A 15,000-nucleotide genomic window follows, 5' to 3' on the forward strand; every position below is an offset into this window, starting at 1 on the left:
GGGGAAGAGAGGAGGAGAGAGGGGAGAAGGAGAGGAGGAGGGGGAAAGGAGAGAGAGAGAGTGACAAAGAGAGAGAGAGAGAGAAGGAGAGAGACACAGAGAAAAAGAAAAGGAGAAAGAGATGAGAGAAAACAGCTCCACACCCCCGTCATTCTCAAGGACCTCCCCGCGCTACTGTCGGAGTCGCGGCCGGGATGAGCCACACCCCGAGGACCGCCAGTCCGTCGTTAAAACTGCAGGGCGTTCTTCAGCGACCCGTACCTGCCGACGTAGGCGAATAGGTGACTTCACTTCTCATACCAGATTTACGTATTCCTTAGCCTCTCTTCAGTTATCAGTTTAAATTTGTCTGTTAGAGCATGTGTGTCTCTGTTTGTTACATCTCCTTATCTACGTTTGTTTTCATCTCTTTATCATCTCCGTTATTGCTTGTGTTTACCCCTCTGTGTGATAAGCTATAGCATTACAGTGCACATTTACACAGATATACACGCATACGTATGCCTTCATGTATTCATATATACACTCATGTAGACACTTGCATGTACCCCACACTCATCCACACATAACACACGCGGTAACATTTTTATTTTATTATATATTGTAATAAAATGGCTACATACGATCTAAGAGTTATAAATGAATTTTGGGACATGACACACACACGTAAAACCACACACGCCCGCACGCCCCAAACTCACTTCCTCTTGAAGTGAACCAAGCATCTCGGGGGGAAACGCGCAGCTCCCAGCAGGTGCTCGGAGCCCTTTGAGTCTTCGTCGCCCCAGTGGAAGTGGAAGCTGTCCAGCTCGAAGGTTTGCCCGAGAGGCCTCCGCCCGCGAGCCGAGGGCGTTGCTGTTTCCTCCGGGGGGTGGAGGTTGGCCTTGAGCGAGTCCCCGGGTTTGTTCTCGAGGCTCACGTTGATCAGCTTTTCCCGGGGAAAACGAATATAGATTCTGTATAGTATTGAGAAAAAATTGCTGACGGGGATGGTGATAGGAAACAGAGGAAGAGGCAAACCGAAGACAAGACTGAGCGACAATATAAAAGATATTTGCGGGCTGTCGATGGTACCAAGTGGAAAGAAAAGCGTAAAATCGAGTTGAGTGGCGAAGGATGGTGGAGAGGTCCACGGGTGCCAGACATTTAGCATACCGTTATTGATGATATATATATATATATATATATAATTTTATATATATATATTATTTTATATAATTTTATATATACATATATGTGTGTGTGTGGAAATACACCCCCCCTCCACACACACACACACACACACACACACCCCACACACACACACATATATATATATATATATATATTAATATATATATATATAATATACATATATGTATATATATATGTATATATATATGTGTGTGTGGGGTGTGTGTGTGTGTGTGTGTGTGTGTGTGTGTGTTGTGTGTTGTGTTGTGTGTGTGTGTGTGTGTGTGTGTTTGAGTGTTTAGGGGTGAACATCATGAGTTTGGTACTGGATATCTGTGGTGTTTTTTTGTGTGTGTGTGTATATATATATATGTATATTTATATAGTATATTTATATATTTTATATATATGTATATATATGTATATATAGATGTATATATATATTTATTTATTTATTTATGTATATATATGTATATATATATATATATATATATATATATATATATATATAGATAGATAGATAGATAGTAGATAGATAGATAGATAGATATATATATGTATATATACATACACACACACACCACACACACACCCCAAACCATATATATATATATATATAAAATAATAAAATATATATATAATATATATATATATATATATAATATATATATTATATGTATATATACATATTTTTATATATAAATAAATATCTATCTATCTATCTATCTATCTATCTATCTATCTATCTATATATCTATATATATATATATATATATATATATATATATATATATATATATATATATATATATATATATATATACTGTATTACATATTTTTTTAACGGTAGGTTCATGTCTGAGCCGCCGTGGTCACAGCATGATACTTAATTTTTAGTTTTCCATGCTGTGATGCCTTTGGAGTGAGTACGTGGTGGGGTCCCCAGTTCCTTTTCCCACGGAGAGTGCCGGTGTTTACCTTTTTTAGGTAATCATTCTCTCTATTTTATCCGAGTTGGGGAAACCAGCACGACTTGGGCTGGCTTGGCCACCCAGTGGCTAGGTAGGCAATCGAGGTGAAGTTCCTTGCCCAAGGGACAAACGCGCCGGCCGGTGACTCGGACCCTTGAACTCAGATAGCCGTCGTAACAGTCTCGAGTCCGATGCTCTAGCCATTCGGCCACCGCGGTCTTGGCGATCATGGGCTTCCATGATTTTTTCTTGGCAATTTAGAGCGGTGGTTTGCCATTCCCTTCACCCCGGTGTTTTTTTTTTTTTTTTTTTTTTCGAGTCACCATCTCTATTTACCGGCACTGACTTGGGCTGGCTTGGCCACCCAGTGGCTAGGCAGGCAATCAAGGTGAAGTTCCTTTGCCCAGGGAAACAACGCGCCGGCGGTGACTCGAACCCTCAAACTGAGATTACCTATCTTTTTAAACCAGCTATATACCTATAAACCTACCTATATACCCAGCTATCTGCCTGTTTATCTGTCTGTTTACTATCTATTGGTCGGGTCTATCTATCTATTTTCTCTATCTATTTATCTATCTGTCTATCTATCTGTCTATCTATCTTTTCTATCTATCAAAACTATCTATCTATCTATCTATCTATTATTATCTGTCTATCTGTCTGTCTGTCTGCATGTCATCTATCTATCTACTTATCTACTAATCTATCTATCTGTCTATCTATCTGTCTTTGCGATCTATCTCTAACTCTCTCTCTATATATATATATATCTATCTATCTGTCTGTCTCTTACCCCTCTTAAAACATGTAACTTCAAACGAAAAATAAATACCGAATACAAACAGCAATTTCCCCATATAAAAAAAAATTTCCCTTTTAAGAGAAAAAAAAAATAAAAAACTTTTCCCCATAGTTTTGAAAAGGAAAGATGGCGCCTCGAACATCTTTGGCGCCAAGATGTTCTACTGGAGATTGGCTCCTTCCCGCACAGTCTGGGAATCCTCCGCCCATTTCTGTACGTCATTTTATGTCCAGTGGGTGGCTGCTGCTTCCCTGGTGAGGATGTTGGAAAAAGGGTTTGTGTGGATATAAGTGGGTTTTCCTTTCCTTTTTCTTTTCTTTTACATGGTTTTATTTTTTGTCAGGAGGCTTAAAGATTCATTTTTCAGATTTTTTTTTTTCTCTCTCTCTCGTTGGTTAAACTGATTTTATTTCAGCTCTATTTAATTTATCCTTTTCTTCCTATATGTGTTTATAGCAGTGAATGACTTTTTCTTCATTACGATATACAGTTTTGTAAAATCTCATTACGAAATATATTTCCGAAAATCACAGACATCCAAAAATTTATTCATAAAATGAATAATGGAAAAACTTGAAATAAAAACATGCATAAATAAATATATGATCTATTCATATTTCATCACGGAACCTAAGCTTGTTCGTAAAACTGACTTATCATATAAACCTATTTATCGCTAAAGTCTACCACAGTTTATGATAACGTATGAATACAAATCAGAGTATTAAACGATTTTTAGGCATATTTTGATATTAAATTCTTAGATTGGGTTACAACTTTTTATTGCTCTGGCCCTATTTATAGAAGATCGACGTGAGTTTGTTTGTTTGTTTTTTTTTCCTTTTATTTTTGGGTTGTGTCTAAAACAGCATCTGGAAATGTCGAAATAACTCTCATAACTCAAATTTTGCATTCCATCTTTTTTGAAATCTAGAGTAATAACTTTTTTTTTTTTTTTTTTTTTTTTTTTTTTTTTTTTTTTTTTTTTAATCCTCACTTTTTACTTTAGAATCCTAACACATTTCATATTATCCACAGCATCGACGGGCCCTCAAATAAACGGTTAAACGGTCATACCTGTTCAAAGTGTGGAAAAGCAGCAGCATGAACACGGCCTTTTTAAACACCATTTTTTTCCAGAAAGGAAAATTCAGAAGACTGGGCTTTGTGTTCACCTGCAAGAGCACCCAAAATGCATTAATGTTGCTTCGGGGAATTTCTTGTCTGGCTTCATTAACCCCAACTGCCAGCTTTGGTTTCTGCTGGTTCCGGTTTTTTTTAAAATCTGGATTCATATCTTTATGTTACCTTAAATCTTTCTCTCTCTCTCTCTCTCTCTCTCTCTCTCTCTCTCTCTCTCTCTATATATATATATTTTATATATATATATATATATATATATATATATAAAATATATATATATATATATATATATATATATATATATATATTTATCTAACTCTCTCTCTCTTTCTGTGGCTCTCTCTCTCTTTCTCTCTCTCTCTCTGTCTGTTCCTGTCGTCGGGTTGTCTTCTCTCTCTCTCTCTCTCTTCTCTCTCTCTCTCTCTCTCTCTCTCTCTATCTATCTATCTTTTCTATCAAAATCTATCTATCTCTATCTCTATCTCTCTCTCCCCTCTCTCTCTCTCTCTCTCTCTCTCTCTCTCTCCTCTCTCTCTCTCTCTCTCTCTCTCTCTCCTCTCTCTCTCTCATACTCATTCTCTCACTCTCACTCTCATTCTATCAGTCTGACTCTCATTCTCACTCTCACTCTCTCTTTCTCTCTCTCTTTTTTTTGCTTCTTCCGTTTAATTCAGATATTACTGCAGATGATGACACTCACGAGCCAACAGATTCGTCCTCCCCTAGAGGCTACCCCAGCATATACTGAGGAAGTGTATCTCGGGCTTACATGCGACAAGACGCCGTATCAGATACGTAAGGCTGAAGGAAACGTCAATGGAAGTGAATTTTTGATTACTGAAACTTCCTCCGTAGTATTCTTGACGGTACAGTTATACATGTTCAACTACACACACATCTCGCATTTTGTGTATGTGTGTGTTTTTATAAATTATTTTATATATATATATATAGATATATAATATATATATTATATATATATATATTGTATGTAATATATTTTATATATATATTATATATATATATTATATATATAATATATATATATGTATGTATATAATGTATATATTTTAAAATATATATATATATAAAATATATATATATATATTATATATTATATATATATTATATATGTATATGTGTGTGGTTGTGCACTTTTCCATAATACATATAAAAACGCATGCATGCGTGCACACACCATACGGGACACACCGGGGAAAGGGCGCTAATTAGCTCACCGTGCTCTCCGTTGCACCCCGCAGGCGACGGCGCCGCTGAAGGTGCCTCCGCGCAGCTCCCGTGCACTCCGGCCGCCGCAATAACCCCGCGCCTTTAAACAAGGATCTAGTCTGTTGATGATAACATTTAAATTGCGACGGGATTTGATGGGGAGGGATTCACCAAATCCGGGTTATGTCATGCCGGGGTGTGGGCTGCGAAACGAACCTTTTTTAAGTAGATAAGGGCTTCTTCGAAAGGAAGAGGAAGAGAAAAGGGAGAGTGAGTGGTGGGTTATTTTTAAAACCAACACACACACAGTGTACACACACGCGCGCACACGCACACCACACACGCACGCACACCCACACACACACACACACACACACACACACACACACACACACACACACACACACACAACCTTCACATATATCTATAGATAGGTAGATGTATCCACATACATAACCCGTTAATTGCTTGTCATCTAACTTGATCATCACTCTTTCTTTTGCAAAAAAATACACACTGTTTAAGCACAATTTCCTTCTCTACCTCTCCTCCCCACACCCACTTTCATCAGCCTTTCCCTCTCACCCTCCATTAACACGCGTCTTCCATCCTCCCCAAAACACACACACACTTAATGGCAGATTTCCCACAAATACAAGACCTACCTGGCTCTTATTGCAACGCAGACTCGAAACCTCCAGATCTCAGGTCTTCTCGACAAAGGAGCGAGGGTCGGGGAGAAGAGACGAACAGCGAGGGAAGAGAGAAACGGAGAAGAGAGAGAGAGAGAGAGAGAGAGAGACGAGAAGAATCTCCTCCCCGTATGACTGGTACTCCCAACCCGGCTACTTATGTGTTCGTTCCTGTTTATGCTTACATACTTACGTATTCGAGACCCGCATCAGTGTGCGTTGCTTGTGGTTTGCGTATGTCGTATTCTCTCTCTCTCTCTCTCTCTTTCTTTCTTTCTCTTTCTCTCTCTCTCTCTCTCTCTCTCTCTCTCTCTCTCTCTCTCTCTCTCTCTCTCTCTTTGTTTATTCCTATTCGTGTGTGTTTTGTGTTTTTTTCGTGTTTATGGAAGGATGTGTCTTTGAGTATTTTCTTTCTTTATTCCATTTGATGTTATTAGCTTTTCGCTTTCATGGGTCATATTTTTTGTGTATTTCTTTATTCTTTTTCGTATTTGCCTCGAATTCTGTTTTCCTTTTCTTTTCTTTGTTTTTGGTTGCAGTTTCATATATTTCCTTTTCTTTTTGTACGCTTTCTATTGGCATATTTTCTTTCTCTATTCCCCTTTTGTATCTGCTTGTTTCTCTCGTTTTTGTCTTTATAGACAAAACAAACATGTAAACACACACACAAACATAGACACACAGACACACAGACACACACACACTTCATTTTCTCTCTCTCTCTCTCTCTCTCTCCGCCTCCCCCCCCGCCCTCCTCCTCTCCCTCACCACACACACACACACCCCACACACAACACACACACAAAAAAAAAAAAAAACCTGCTCTCTCTCTCTCTTCCCGCCTCCCCTCCCCGCGCTCTCCTCTCTCTCCTCTCACATCACGATCTATCGACCACTCTATCTCACACACACACACACACAAAAAAAAAAACCTCTCTCTTTCTCTCTCACTCTCCTCCTCTCTATCTACATCTATCTACCCATCTCTATCTCTATCACACACACACCCCACACACAACACACACACCACACACAACAAAACATACACGCACACACGCACGCACGCATACAACAACACACACACCACACACACCACCCCCACACACAAACACACAACAACAACACAGACACACACACACCACACACTCACCCCACAAACACACACACACACACAAAACACAACACACACACACACACACAAAACACACACACACACACACACACGAAAACATACAAACATACCCGCCCCACACACCACACGCGCACAAAACACACAAAAACCCCCAAAACACACACACACACCACACACAAAAAAACACACACAACACCACACACATATATATATAATATATAATATATAAAAATATATAATATATATATATTTTTATCCATTTTTCTTTCTCCTTTTTCACATTGGTTTGTATATCATACCGCAGCTCTTTTTTTCTCTTTTTTTTCGTTTTTTTTTTTCCCCTTATTTTGTCTTTTCCGTTACCCTTTTTTCGGGTTTTCTTTTTCTTTTTATCTTTTGCCCCCAAAATTTTTTTTAGAGGAGAGAGAGGAGAGAGAGAGAGAGAGAGATGGGAGGGGGGGGGGGAGAGAGAGACAAAAAGGAGACAGACCGACAGACTGACGAATCCGGATAAATCCATACACTCAGAACCAATAAGACTACGGGGATTTTCTGTTCAAATCTCCAGCATAATTCATAAATCCAATCATACAGGAAATGTATGTTCTTTAAAAACAACACATGATTGACAATGAGGGTATAATCATTAATAACGGTCTGAATATGTTACTTGTCGCGGTACCAACATCCAGATTAGTCAATCGATATATATTATTTCATAAAAACATAACACCGAAATCTTCCCGGTATCTCAGGCGCTTTCTTTACAGAAGTGAAGCTCCCAACGATATCACAGGATGTAAAGTGTGAAAACCGTAAATTTAGTGAAGTCTTGTGGTATGAAAAGGTGTGAAACTTTTACTGGAATGTTCAAATATTTCGATCGTTTCATGAGAATATTATTATTTTCGTAATCATTATTAACAATGCTGAGATGCTGTTGTCTAAACATTGCTACTACTATGATAAGCAGTACTAATGTTATTATTTGTATTGGCTGTAACTATTGGCCCAGACAGCCGAGGTAGTCTTTTGTTGATCACAAAGTCTGTTTTCGATTAATCATTCAAAAGTAGGCCTAAAACCACAGCCTTCTTTACTTCCAACATATCTTTGTGAATCCACATTTTTGTACACTAAGCGCATCATGTAAAGAACAACACTTATATTGTAACAACTGGCTACTTGCCGAAAGTCTAGAAAACAGGCAGAGTGTACTGTCAACTATTCATTAGTAATATACTTTTTAAGTATGGTTTGTCATAAGAAACTTTCGAAATCTATGCAATGGTAAAGTCGACCACTCTAGCAACATCTTGGCCACCCCTGATCTAAAGACTTAGATATATGTACCTTAAGTGGGGTAAGAGCATAACGTCTAGTTATTCTTTGATTATCTGAAATTAGATTTGAAAGACGGGAAAATTTTTGTTTTCCCAAATGATTTTTTTATAATCTTTATTTATTTATTTATTTTATTATTATTATTATAAATTGAGTTGTTGCACGACTTGTGTGGGAAATGGGTATCATATTATATTATATTAGATATATTATTCGGCGCCCTCTCATTACATATTCAGATCACTTCCCCCACCTTGAGTATTCCCGTATCCGCCAGTAAGCTTCTCTTGCTTAGTTTATTTATAAGTTCTACAAAGCGTGTAACACTTTTGGAAGTCATCAACACCTCCTTTTTTTCATATCTATTCATTTAACTATTTATCTCATTTCTATTGCAATATACCCAGGGATTTCTTAATATAATTGCATGTTTCAAAAACGGTATGCTGCTATTTTCACTTTATGTCGAAAAGAATGATAAAATGTCTTTCCACGAAGCTACAATCCTTAGTTTGACGAAGAAAATTTGAAAAAGCAGTTTAAATAATATTGCGAAATGCACTCTACATTACCCCTTGCTTGAGTTATGAAAGCTATTCGCCTTTATCTGTTTGGCAAAAGCAGTGCCCTGACTTGAAAGAAAAATGGGTGATAACAGTTATTAGGAGAAAACTTCTGAAAATTTAGTATATATAAAAAAAAAGCAAGAAATTTTCTATTAGCGTCATAAATATGTAAAAGATAACGTCTGACAGCTTATCTTTGGTAGGTGTAATAAAAATTGTATCTTTTGTGACAGCAAAATTTTTAAAACATTTTCATTTTTTTTTAACCCAAAATTTCCCATCGCAGAAACTGAGTGACTGCTCACACACACACACCACACACACAACACCACACACACACACACAAAAACACACCCCACACACACCACACACACACACCACCACCACACACACACACACACACACGTAGAAACCACACACCTCGCGTGCGGCATTTTTAGACTGTTTCATTTTTTGATTTTTTTGAATTTTTAAATCCCGGCAACTGCCCATATTTAATTTTTTAGCAGGGGTATTAAAATTAGAAAATTAGCATTTTTTTTATTTTTCATAAAGCGTGCATAAAAATATAGATATAAGGTATCTCAATTAATTATAGACTATGTCCTATGACATCCCTGGTTTTTATTTTATCAGCTCTTTTTTTTCTTTTTTTTTCGTATTTAAAAAAAAAATTCCGTTTTCAATCCGTCAAAAAAAAGATTTTTGGGCAGTAGGGGTATTATAGTTTAACCCCATGTAACAGTAATTTATTGGGGGAAACCATTCTCATAGAAAAAATTTTTTAAAGACAACCTAATTAAAAAATTTTATATATTTTCTGTTTAATCTTTGTTAACATCGTACGGGAAAAATTTTTTTACCTATTACTTTTACTCTAAAACACCCCCTTGTAATTTTCCCTTTTTAAACTCAAAATCAATTTCAAACCATTATGCATAAGTTTTTTCTTTTTTCTTTCTGCGGGGGAAATGACAAATTACATCTTTAAATAACATTTCATTGGTTTGTTGCATATTCATTTGCATTTGGCTCAGCTTCTTATAACGAAATTTGACTGTATTTAAGTGTCGCCAGAGTGCTCTTTTTTGCAATGCTCATCACAAACTACCCTGTTATGACGATAATTCGCAAAAAATACTAATACTACTACTACTACTACTAATAATAATAATATGAGGTTATTGCTGATAACAGTCAACATTGTACATTAATTCCAGCTCGCAAAATCGAGATTAATTATGAATTTTCTCATGTAGATAAAGTATATTTCACTAATACGATATACATATACATATCTATAACGATAGATATATTATCGATAGCAAATAGGATGTTTAAAATGACGTATAAGCTGTTATAGATAATGGTACTTGACCTGTAATTAAACAAGACAACACACCCGTCACTAAATACAAAAACAAGGACACTGATAAACTTCACGTCAGTTTATTTAACTAAATATTACGGCTTTATACATGATGACACTCAAAAGAAATTAGATTTTATGAAAATGGAGACCAATATGGAGTGCCGAGGAGAATGCCAAATGGTGGAAGCATTGTTTTTTTCTGTAAGAAAAAAGGTTTTAATTCTTAAGTGTTTTTAGCGTTTTCTTGTTTTTTAGTGTTTTCTTTTGTGTGTGTGTATGTGTGTTTTTAGTGTTTTCTTGTTGTTGTTATTTTGTGTGTGTTATAATTCTTTCTGTTTCTTGTGTTTTTAATGTTTGTTTGTTTTATGTGTTTTTAGTGTCTTAAATTCTGTAGTATTTTATAATTCCTTCACTGTTTTGTGTATGTGTGTGTGTGTGTGTGTGTGTGTGTTTAGTGTTTTTTTTTTAATCTAGTATTTTATAATTCTTTAGCAACAGAAAGTAATTTGACTGATAAGCCATCATTTGGTGAAGAACACAAAGGAGTGAAATATATTTGACAGTGTACCTTATGCGATTCTTTTAGTATGTTTTGTGTAACACTTACGAAACATAAGGCTTATCCACATACCTTACTAATTCTCTGGGTAATTGTAAGGGAGGTGAATTTCAATAACTGTCAATTATTGTTTCAAGGTAGAAAAAAAGTAAATTATGGTTAACCACATCCTTGGTGTTGGATATTTGAATGAACTTGTAATATGCATTGATATTTTTCATCCTATATATGTGTACTTCTTGTTTATGCAGTTGCCTGTTATCTCCCCCCAATGTTACCCCAGATTTAACATATATCTGAAAATTATCTTGCAAGGTCTCTCTGCCAATAAAAGCTGAAAAAATAATGTATAGGGCAATTTTGTGGTGAAATCATCTTTCTACACATTTCCACATCATTACAGGTGCAAGCTGTCCATGGATGTGATCATTAGGATTGTGTGCAAAAGGCCTTCTACACAGACTGATCAAGATACCTGACAACTGTCAACTCCTCCAGACTGACCTAGACTCCCTCATATAATGGGAAACTGTATGGCAAACAGACTTCAGGCTTGATGAAAGCAAAACTACATTTCACTTACTTAGAAACACCCATAGAATCCCCATACTCATCTCAACAGCTACCCAACACACCACACAAATACGTAGGCATCACACTACACACCAACATGAACTTCAACACATAGACAATATACAATACGGAGCAAATAGAACACTGGGGTAGACCGCACTTGTCCATCCAAAACTGCAGTATTGCACAGCAGTGTGGAACCCACTCACACAAGCAAATATTAACCCAAAACTGATGGGCATGGCATATACGTACATGACATGCCCACTGTGAGTTTACTTTATTAATTGTTTTTACACATAGTTGGCTCCACTTGTACTAAGTCACCAATGAGCCTATTTTGAGTACTGAATGTCTCACCATTTTACCCTTTTCCTTATTTTCACAAATATTTTATGTTATGTTATATTGCTGTCACATAGTCTACTAACTTATTTCTTTGTGGCTAAGCAATTGCAGAGCCATCTATGTGCAGACATTTCACACACACAAAAATCTAAAATGAGCACTGCATTTTCCTGGGTTAATAAACTGGAAAAGATAAACACTGTCTCAGCCATGTTCATTACAAACAATTACACCATAATTCCTGGTATCCAAACACATGTCAAACAACAATTAAATAAAGATGCTCTCACAATATGCAAACAAGCACATAGATTAACAACTATTTTCAGAATCACAAAGAACCAAATTGACATAAATGAATAATATTACTTACACCACGCAAACACAACTAATGCATGTGATGCTTACAGTAAACCAGAAGTACATGACATACCACACTAGTACAGATTCCTTCAAACACTCATACTTTCCACAATGCATTATACATGCAAACAAAGTAGACACCTTCCACCAACCTATACATGCACATCTCAGAACACATACATAAACACCAATGATTAGCCACCCTTTCCCCCCTTTTTCCCCAACATCCAATGTCCTTTTAAGCATGATATGCACTAACATATATTGCCCTATGCTTTAATTAATTTAAGATTGAGAAGAAAGAACTACTGCTATTTTGGAAATACTCTAAACAAAGTAGTAAAACATGATTTTTTTCGCTGTATCTCAGACAAAAGGGTTGGAAATAGTCTATGAATATATGAGCACTGGAAGGATTTTTTTTCCCTAGAACCAGATATGTGACTTATAAGAGTAATATGGATGATTGATTTTGGATACTATTTTAGGATATTTTTATTTCAAAATGGAAATTTCTATGCCTTTCTTTATGTAATCACTATAAGTACCATATCAAATTGATAATGCACAATGATTCATGTTTACACAAGCTCCCAAACAGTTATACTGTACATTGATAGTACATGAACCAAGATTTATATAAAATGTAACATCACAATGAATCAGTTTATATTCATTTACTCTGCAGTGTTATATTGGTTTCCTATTTCCCCCCCAATCCCTTGCCCGTTGTTGTCGGGGGGGGGCTTAGGGGGCGGAGACTGGGACCCAATAAATGGGGGAACTCCCCCAACCCTTTGGGGACCACCCTCGACCCCACTAATTTTGCATGGTCTTTTTTTTCCTTTCCCCACTTTTGGGGTTTTCTGTCCCTTCCCCAAAACCCCGCTATCCCCCCCAAAGGGTTTGGGGAGAGCCGTGTTTAAAAGGGATGAAAGGTGACTTTTGTCCCCGCCCCTGAAGGGCCTTTAAGGACCCCTGGGCCCGGTATTCCCCTTTTTTTATCTACCCCTTTTCCCCTCAAGGGGACCCTAAAGGGGTGGAGGTTTTTATCCCTAACATAATCCGGCTTCCCAAAGGGGGCCAAAATGAAAACTTTTCCCCAAATTTAGGGGCAATGGGGGTTTAAACCCCTTTATAAAATACCCCCAAACGTGAAAACCCCAACCCATTCCCTCCCCCCCGGGCTCTCCTTTGACCACGGTTTCCGAACACTGAAACAACTACCCCCCCATAAATCCCTACTAGTAAAAAGGTGGGCCAACAACCAATCCTTAAAAACTTTTCCCCCCTCCCGCACGCTCAACTTCATCACCTCCCCCCCCAAAAAACCCCCAAACATAAAACCCCCCCCCATCCTCCCTTTTTAAATACCTTAAAAGCCAAATTGCCACCCCCCATAACCCTACCTCCCTAACCTACCCCATCGTCAGCACCCCCCCTTTCGACTACCCCTTTACTACAACAATATTGAAAAACCCTTTCGGGGCAGCCAAAGGGGCCGGGTTTTTTCGTGATCCCTCCCCCGCCCCTTTACTCTGACAAAAACCTTCTTTTCCCAAACAGGGCCCAAAAAACAAGTAGGAAAAGTCTCTTTTCCGAGCCGCCCCGGCCCGCTCCCTTTTTTGCCCAAAAGTAACCCCCAAAAACCGAGCTATGCTTTAAACAAAACTAACAGACAATATGGAAACCCCCATCCTTGCAGCCCCCCATCCAACCCTAAATATTTTGAAACCGGAAGTTTCAATCTCCCCGTAAAAATTGGCCCAATCTAGGGACAAAGTTTGGTCAATTTGGAAAAACCCTATTTGCCTGTCTCACAACTAGGGTTTCAACGTCATACACTGCTACTCCATTCCCCCCAGGGTAATCGAAAGAAACCCACTAACATACCAAAAAATTCCTTCCGTAGCCCTGCCCTTTCCCCTTTAACGTCTATATAGGAAAAACCCCCCCCCTGTTCGCCCATCCCAACCTCCTCCCCCTTCGTCCCCAAAAATTTTGGGCGCCCTGGGGACCCCCACCAAAAACATTCCCTTTCCCCACAGCCAAAATGCCCACTATGTGCCCAACCGGGGCCCATACCCATCTAATCCCCTTCACAATCAGGGCCATGGGGCCAACGTGGCGGCCCCCAAATGTTTTTATAGAGGTGCCCCACCTACAAATTTGAGTCGGGGTGAAACTCTCGTTTCCCAAACTTGGACTCCCCCAAACGTGAAGCCGAAAAAACCTCGACGGGGTTTTCTCTCTTACCCCTTACTCCGAAATCGGCTCTTTCTACAAATTCTCCTAAACCCCCCCCCCTACATTTTAACCCCCCCCTCTTCTCCCTCCCCCCTTTCCCCCAGTAAAACTTTTTTGCCCCCCCTAAATCCAACACCCCAAATCTCTCTACAGAAAATTTAAATCCCCACCAAAACCCCAACACCTTCCCCCCCCTCCTCCTCGCACTCCCTGTAACGACGAAAAAACCGTTCCCCCCCACCCCCAAATTTCCTACCCCCCAAAATTACCTCCCCCTTTCCCTTTTAATCCTTTGTTTGAGACCCAGTCCTCTCTTCCCCCCCTCAAAGAAATCCTATACCCCCCAAAAACCCCCCCAAACCCAACTCCTTGGGAAGAAACCTTAAAAATTTTAAAGATTACCTAATGAAAACTGACATTTCCCCCCAAAATCTTAAAACCCCCTCCCCCTTTCCAAACACTCCAAGTAACTCCCTATATCC

General features: G+C 38.2%; 1 protein-coding gene and 1 long non-coding RNA gene across 2 annotated transcripts; one reads left to right on the forward strand and one right to left on the reverse strand.

The window, feature by feature from the left end:
* Positions 1–227: 227 nt before the first annotated feature.
* Positions 228–3,158, reverse strand: LOC119573571 (carbonic anhydrase 9-like). Its single transcript, XM_037920782.1, has 3 exons — positions 3,090–3,158; positions 702–928; positions 228–261 (listed from the first exon to the last, which is right to left on the reverse strand). The coding sequence occupies exons 1-3, from the start codon at positions 3,156–3,158 to the stop codon at positions 228–230; spliced, it is 330 nt and encodes a 109-aa protein (XP_037776710.1).
* A 7,264-nt stretch (positions 3,159–10,422) lies between these two features.
* On the forward strand, positions 10,423–12,681 carry LOC119573245. The gene is made up of 2 exons (XR_005228781.1): positions 10,423–10,629; positions 11,391–12,681. It is a non-coding gene; the product is annotated as an uncharacterized LOC119573245 (long non-coding RNA).
* Positions 12,682–15,000: the final 2,319 nt, after the last annotated feature.

This window comes from Penaeus monodon, chromosome 5 (assembly GCF_015228065.2).
Source record: "Penaeus monodon isolate SGIC_2016 chromosome 5, NSTDA_Pmon_1, whole genome shotgun sequence".
Lineage (NCBI taxonomy): Eukaryota > Metazoa > Arthropoda > Malacostraca > Decapoda > Penaeidae > Penaeus > Penaeus monodon.

Excerpts from the sequence above, each read along its gene's own strand:
- LOC119573571 (XM_037920782.1), bottom strand. The coding sequence starts at position 3,158 with ATGGGCGGAGGATTCCCAGACTGTGCGGGAAGGAGCCAATCTCCAGTA. Across the intron at positions 929-3,089 it reads AACATCTTGGCGCCAAAGAT|CTGATCAACGTGAGCCTCGA; the intron begins GTTCGAGGCGCC and ends CCCCGGGAAAAG. Across the intron at positions 262-701 it reads TTGGTTCACTTCAAGAGGAA|GTACGGGTCGCTGAAGAACG; the intron begins GTGAGTTTGGGG and ends CTACGTCGGCAG.